We start from the raw sequence: 7,908 nt of genomic DNA, 5'->3' as shown, positions 1-7,908 counted from the left end.
CTATTCATGGATTTATTAGCCATGGATGGTACACAGGTAAAAGTTCGGCCTTTGTTATATCTGCTATTATTTGTGCAAATTCAGTATGAAAACTGGACAATATAATGGTCGAATGGAAACTTCTGTTAACCAAAGCCTCTTAACTCCACTCGGATGTTAAATTGCCGCCCTTTAAAAAAAAAAAAAAAAGAGTATGCAGAATTAAGTGTTCATAAAATAGGCAGAGCTTGCTCAATATGACACTGTGATCCTGAATCATTGTGGAGAACTGGAGATTAATACCTGTAATTTCAGTATGAACATACAAACTAGTATTGCTTAATTTTCAGCTACCATGACCACTCTTTTCTAACCTTATTCTAGCTTAAGGGGCTTGAGAATCAAATGCTATGCCAATAAATAAAAATTTCATTTCGCCAGGAAATTCAGGTATAGTTACATGCTCAGGAGAATCTGATCATGAAGCTACAGATGAATTTTTGTCCAATGATATATAAAGCATAGCTGCATTACCAAGTGGTAGTGGTCCTTTTCCATATTCTCCTTCTGTTGATAAGCCATGAGCAAACTAAACAATATGGTTTCTAGATCACCTAATGAATAACAATTTAACTCCAGGTATAACTAGTAATTTAAATCACAGTGACATTTCAAAAAAAGAAAAAATGGAATGTGAAGATCTAACCTTTTTTTGGATGAAATTTCCCAAGAAATGATTAGAGGTTCAGCTGATAGCAATACAAGTTGAAGAAGAACAAGACCATGAGTCCGGAAAGGTCCATATATGTCATGGCGCAGCTTTTTGAGCTTTTCAAAAGGGAAGAAGTGGCTTTTCTTTCTGGGTCTACAAAAAAGCTACTTTTTTTTTTTTGGTCTGGAAAAAAAAAAAACAACTACTTAACGAACAAGAAACGAGCGGCATTGTAGATTCTGATTTCTCTGAAAACCTAGGACTCTGGTTATTGTTTGGGTTAGGGTACTTAAGGGGGAGTAATGAAGTAGTTAGTAGATAATCGAAACAGGTAATGAACTGGGTTCAAAAGCTTGGCCCAAAGTCCAAACTACAGGGTACCAAAAGTTGTAATTGGGCCATAGAATTTAGGCTGCAGATATAGAACTCACCCTGCTCTTTGTTGGAATAGCAGCATATCCTAGTTTTTTTTTTTTTTTTTTCAAATTCTCAACCAAATCCAAAATCTATTGGCTAAGATATAAAGGCAAATAAAATATCCAAGATGATTCAACAATTGATTTATATTTTTCTCTCCCTTTTCTCTTTCCTGTCATTGAAGGGAGACTAGTGGAGCATATGAAGCCAACTGGCAATGAAGCAAGTCAGTCCTCTCATATTGCACAGAGTACTACTGGTGGCTGGAAATGAAAGCATAGAAAACCCAAAACTCATTATCTACTGAATCTGCGAAGCCAACTGGCATGGATATGATGAGATTAAGGAAGGAGATCCATTGAGAAAATCTTTAAACTTCATTTTCTCCAAGGAGAAAATAGATGATGAAGATCTGAGAAAGATAATGACCCCTTTACCAAACCTCTATATATACCCACCAACATTTTCCTAAACACAAACAAGAAGCCTTCAGCACTTGTCTATCAGATAAAAACACTCACTACAGTTTCATTTTCTCTCAAATGGCTTCTTCAGCAATGGCTCTCTCCTCCCCTTCTCTAGCTGGCCAAGCTGTGAAGCTCAGTCCCTCCACATCTAATCTCCTTGGTGAGGGCCGAGTCACCATGCGCAAAACTGCAGCCAAGTCGAAAAATGTGTCCTCTGGCAGCCCTTGGTATGGTGCGGACCGTGTTAAGTACTTGGGCCCATTCTCCGGTGAGGCTCCATCTTACCTCACAGGAGAGTTTCCCGGGGACTACGGTTGGGACACTGCTGGGCTATCAGCGGATCCCGAGACCTTTGCCAAAAACCGTGAGCTTGAGGTCATCCATTCCAGATGGGCCATGCTTGGGGCCTTGGGTTGTGTTTTCCCTGAACTCCTAGCCCGCAATGGAGTCAAGTTCGGCGAAGCTGTTTGGTTCAAGGCCGGAGCCCAGATATTTAGCGAGGGTGGGTTAGATTACTTGGGAAACCCGAGCTTAGTCCATGCCCAAAGCATTTTGGCAATTTGGGCAACACAGGTCATCTTGATGGGTGTGGTTGAAGGCTATAGAATTGCCGGTGGGCCTCTCGGTGAGGTGGTAGACCCATTGTACCCTGGTGGGAGCTTTGATCCATTAGGACTCGCTGAAGATCCAGAGGCATTTGCAGAACTTAAGGTGAAGGAGCTAAAGAATGGGAGATTAGCCATGTTTTCTATGTTCGGGTTTTTCGTGCAAGCCATTGTCACCGGAAAGGGACCAATCGAAAACCTCGCCGACCACTTGGCTGACCCTGTTAACAACAATGCTTGGTCATACGCAACAAACTTTGTTCCCGGAAAGTGAGGTTGACAACTTAAGAGAAACACAAATTGTACAATTTGTTGTGAAATTAATGAAGATTAATGCAGATGTAAACTTGGCAAGCTATATAAAGCGTGCATTACAAATTTAGCATATTGACAAACCTGTTCCTCCTCCACACAAGCCTAAATGCAGCACTAGGCTTAGGCTACAAGTAAAACCAAAGGCAACTTTCAATGGAGGCCATAGCTCAAGAACATAAGAAAATGCAAAGCACACTACATATTCATCTCGGAGATTCCGGTCTGTAGAAACCTAAGCATCATCCTTGTGTAATCAGATAATGAAAATCTCTTTACTGTTCTTTCTTGGGCTGCCTTATAAAAACATCAGTTAAAGCAGAATCACCAGCAATAGATGCCACTAGTAGACGCAAAACCCACAACAAGCAAATAACAGGAGATATAGGCCTTATAATCAGCTTTTTGGTTACTGTGAACATGGTCGGGCCTTTCAAAAATCCTTGAGAACTTCTATCATTCACCAATTTGAGATGGCATGTTTACACCTTAGAAGGGATGAGGGTTTATCAGTAAGCAGCATCTCCTCTACACCATTAGGACGACAATAAGCATGAGGCCTCGGAGCCCTTCTTAATTCCCGAAATATGGTTCTTGTAGGAAAGCCAGGACAAAATTTGGGACTCAGTAGAATTTAATGTGGTCATTTGACTTCTAGTATTGCTCATCATCAATATATTCATGGACACCCTACAACATACATCCTTTCCAAGAAAAATCCTGCATCTGTTTTAATATGAATCTGAGTATCATGAAGAGTCAGGAAACTAGCTGAAGGGTAAATTAACAAAATCTTCCCCTGCTTCTGCAAAACAAACCATCTTCCTTGATTTGCTGACCACCATTTTAGCATTATCAAAATTTCAAAAGGACTACACTATAAGCAGCAGAAGAAAGTAATTTTGTTTAGTTACTGCAAATTCCGTAAACAAATAGAACTAAAAGTAAACGCTTGGATCAAGAATGAGCCATTTATGTTGATATGAGCAACTTGCAATGTTACCAATGCAGAAACTCCAATATTGAAATTCATAACAAACAAAAAAACAAGACATAATCAACAATTACCTCTTGGTAAGTTCCTAAATGTGCTCTGAATCACTTAATTTATAATAAGGAACATACAATGATCCGGAAATCTGATTGGTTGTATCTATACGAGCCAGAGAGTATGAAGTGTCACTCATGCATGGGGGCACAAAGAAGTGAAGAACACAGCAAAGATTTGGTTTCTAAAAGTAAATCTTTTCAAGTGAATTTTTTTTTTCTTCCTTCACTTTTTGATTAGATGCCCACTTTTGTGTTCGACCATCTGGTTTGTTTAAATTTGGGGGTGTTCTCGAAAGTTTCAAAAGTCAGCTCATCTATTTATGCAAGATTATGAATTCGGTTGGGAACGTGGGTGTCTTCTTAGGTTTCCAAGAGAGATTGCAGCGTCTAATTGCTGGGAAAAACTAACTACCTCGCACGCATTGAATATAATTAAAATGGATAGTGATGAAAGGCCAAACTGCCAAAGACATAGAAAAGAAAAATCAAATTCAACAGAAAATACTGGACATTCAAGTGTTCAACAAAGGTTAAATTAAAACCCTACTTTATCCCACCTAACTAAAGAAAATATAAAACCCTAGGGAACCTATTCTCTCTCCCAACCCTTGTACGCGCCTCCGCGACCTACTCCCTTCAAGCTCGTCCGACTACGCCGCCATGCTAGGCGGGCCTCGGCCTTTGCCAGTGTGCGTTGAGCGTGGTCGGACGGGATTCGTTTTCTGAGATGCTTCTAGATGTGCGGCGAGGCTGCAAGCGTGAATGAGATCTGAAGCGAGTTGGTGCCCGGATCGATCCCGATTTGGCTACGGACTGGTGATGAGATCGGAAGCGTTTGGCGGCTACTGAGGGCTGACGGGGAAACTGGTGGCTGGGTGCAATCTGCTGTGACCTTTAGATTTGGAAGAGGATGAGGCTCAAATGCAAATGGGGCGGTTGCGAGGCTGGATAAGGCGGCGGGCGGCGGGAGGACGGATTTACAGGTCCGTTCTGGTGGCGACCTCGTCGTTTGGTTTCGGTTGAGGCGCTGGCCTTGGTGTGTTGGTGGGGTGATTAACCAGTGTGCTACGACGATGGCGAATTCGTGGATGTCGACGGTGGCAGCGACTTTGTGGTTGTCAGTGGCGGCGGCGATGTCGTTCTTTGGTTGTGGTGCGGTGTTCTGCTCGTCACCAATGCTTTAGGGCTGGGCCTGGTGGCTAGGGCTTGGCATTTGGGCTATGTCCTTGGGCCAGATCTGTTGTTCATGTGGATGGGACATCTGGTGTTAGTTTTCTTGTCTAGTTTTTCAAGTGGTCTTAGTGGCTTCGGCCTACTTCTAGTGTTCTATAAGCTTCCTGTTTTCCTCTCTTTGTGTCTAGCATTTGAGGTAGAGTCTGGTGCTATGTAGGTTAGCTTCTCTAGTCGTACACCAATTGAGGTCTCTAGGCGGCTAGGGTTGCTATGGCAAGAACTTAGATAGTTTTGGAGTTTGTTTCATTTGGCTAGGCACTATGAAATGTGCGTATTTTGTTTGTTAATGAGGGTCACCTGTCATATGTTTGGCGGCTTGTGCCAACAACTACTTTTGGTGTGAGACAGCGTATGATGTACGTGCCTTCTGGCCATGGATAAGTAATAAAGTTATCTATTTCTCAAAAAAACAAAGGTTAAATTGAGTCGACTGCCCGGTCAAAATTTGGTACTAGGTGGTTAAAGTAAATCAAACATATATAACAGCCGACTCCTTGGTCAAATATTATCAAGTAAACAAGGTTATTTAAGGATTAGTAGACTGTAGAATACACATTTGAACTGCATACACCACAACCGTGATTAGTAGACTGTAGAATACACATTTGAACTGCATGCACCACAACCGTGATTCCAAAGTGTGCCTTTCCAATAAATATTTCCGAAACCGAACTTTATAAGGATCATTCTTACAGCACACATCGCCCAAAAAATGCAGGGTCAAAGTAGTTTTACAAAAGAAAAAAATTAAAAGAAGAGCTATGCTTTACTGATTTTTGCAAGCAGCAAAAGAAATCCATCAGATTTTTGGTAAAGTAGTGATGCGGGAAGCGTGAACACGATAGCAAGAGGCTCCGTGAAGCGTCGAAATTAAGCCATATGAGATGAGCTAGAATCCACTAGCAATTACGGGCACAGCCGTAAGAAACATAGAGATACTTCTCTAATATTTGGTTTTTTTTATTGATAACTTGAATGAAAATTACAATCTAAGAGGTGCCTTATATAGGGCACATAGCATAAACCTAATACAACTAGAAAACATAAGGAACAATTTATTGTAGACTAAAACTAGGAAACCTAATTAAACCTGATTAAATAAAAATCGAAAATAGAATCCTAGATACTAAATAATATTACGCTTGGAATCCCAATCAAGATTTCGCTCGAGAATCCCTGTATATCCAAAAGAGTAATTTATGATTAATTCCATCATTAAGAAGCCTATTTGAATACCAATTTTCAATATTCAAATTATTCTTCTTAATGTGAAGACGCTTCTTTCTTTTCGAGATTTTTGGTTGAAATAGGCTAAAATCTCGTCCTACATCAAGTAGGGGGCAAAAAAAAAAAAAAACACACCATTTTCCACTGCGGGTAGTCAACATTCCTAGCTAGTCCTGGAATCCATGTACCTTCAAATCAGTAAGAACAGACAGTCGCAAGATTGGATATATGGGCCTTACATCCAAATTGTCAGATACTAAAAAAATTGCTCATCCTTTTAAAATTCCCCCAACATTTCTATCTTCATCAACATGGGATCTGAAACCAAAAATCTAACTTCAAGTGCCTCCAAGGGCAGGTTAGACGGGATAGTGGATCTATCAGCATTCAACATACGATCAGAAAACTTAGAGCACACGGCCTCCTCAATTCCTAAAAGATTGTTCTCATAGCTGAAAGCAGGAACAAGTTTGGGATTGCATAGCAAGTTTGCTCATTAAATCCAGGACACCCTTGCACAACTGATCAACGCATCCTTTCCAAGGGGAATCCAGCATCTGCTTTAATATAAACCCAAGTGGAGAGTCAAGTAACAAAATCCTCTCGCGCTCACTTCTGCATAGCAAACCACATTCATTGATTTACTCACTATGAGCTTGACAGAGACCGTTTCTCTTTTCCTCATTATCGAGGCCCCCAACATTTGAGATTCAATACATTTTCCTGACTTCAATTCACACCACCTAATTTAGTACAGATTTAGGCTTCAGCGGACTTTCAGTGAAAGGCATTTTTGATACAAATGAGCTCACAAGCAAATTCAAAACCTGGAAAATACTTTAACATCAGAAACCATGCCATGTCACAGGTATGGTAGTAACAAAAAGTGATGCATAATAAAAAAAAATTACCTGCTCGACTCCAATACTGAAAGTAGGTCCTCAGTGGTATTGCTATTAGTGGCTCCAACCTTGGTAAACAAGGAAATGATAGCTGCATTTAATGGTATCACTTGTAAATCAACAGTAATTATAACCCTGGCTCACTGTTTTACAAACAAACCTCCACCTTGAGAATCGTCCACAGAAAGATAAAGTTTCCAGTTCATGGCTGATGAACAGGAAGGGCAAGGAACAGTTGAATAATAACTAAACCAGGAGGAATGAGTACTATTAGCATAGCAGTAAAACCGTGTTGGCTCAGCATCGTCAATAAATCAATAATTTTCAATTTGAGATTTTGAGGTTCTTACAATAACGGTTAGCTGCGCTGTGAGGAAGTAATAACATGTCTCTACATGTATTAGACCTGAAAACATGCACATCAAGCTTCTACAAAGATAACTCTGTTACTCCCCTTTATCCACCAACTCCTTCAAGCTAATAATTTTCTCAGCTGGTAAATTTTGAGCCATGGTAAATCTGGATAGGTTATCCTTTCCTGGAACAAATTAACTCCGCAAGCAACAGAAACAAAAAGGAAAAACTGATGCCTTTGTCCAAAATCCTAAAACAAAACTACTGCAATAAAAGTATAAAACTCCTAAAATGCCACTTGTGTTGTAAAACGATAGTAAAAGAATTTGAGAGAGGGAGAGTTTAGACACCAAGAATGAAGTATGAGAAATGGAGTGTGTCTATTCATCTCACAATGAGGTTTATATAGGAGTACCTCAGGTTTACAAAAGGTAACTATTTAACGATTACATCAATCACTCGTCTGATTACAATCAATCAATCGCTAATTATATTCTGTTAATCACCAATCAATCTTAATTGGCGTATATCATGCAACACTAATTGCTATTACATGAATAGCCACATTAATATTTACAACACTCCCCCTTGGATATTCCATGTCAATAGTGTTGGTTCTGCTATGCGCTTCTAAGTTGCCTCGTCAAAAA

The 7,908-nt window shown here is 40.1% G+C and overlaps 1 protein-coding gene across 1 annotated transcript; it reads left to right on the top strand.

Moving 5' to 3' along the window:
• Positions 1-1,213: 1,213 nt before the first annotated feature.
• Positions 1,214-3,105, top strand: LOC133732364 (chlorophyll a-b binding protein of LHCII type 1-like). Its single transcript, XM_062159901.1, has one exon. The coding sequence runs from the start codon at positions 1,651-1,653 to the stop codon at positions 2,452-2,454; it is 804 nt and encodes a 267-aa protein (XP_062015885.1). The 5' UTR covers positions 1,214-1,650; the 3' UTR covers positions 2,455-3,105.
• The last annotated feature ends 4,803 nt before the right edge of the window (positions 3,106-7,908 follow it).

Source organism: Rosa rugosa, chromosome 2 (assembly GCF_958449725.1).
Source record: "Rosa rugosa chromosome 2, drRosRugo1.1, whole genome shotgun sequence".
NCBI lineage: Eukaryota > Viridiplantae > Streptophyta > Magnoliopsida > Rosales > Rosaceae > Rosa > Rosa rugosa.
This window is presented reverse-complemented; position numbering and strand designations above follow the sequence as displayed.

Bases quoted from the DNA above. Each gene is read 5' to 3' on its own strand.
- LOC133732364 (XM_062159901.1), top strand. From the start codon at position 1,651: ATGGCTTCTTCAGCAATGGCTCTCTCCTCCCCTTCTCTAGCTGGCCAA.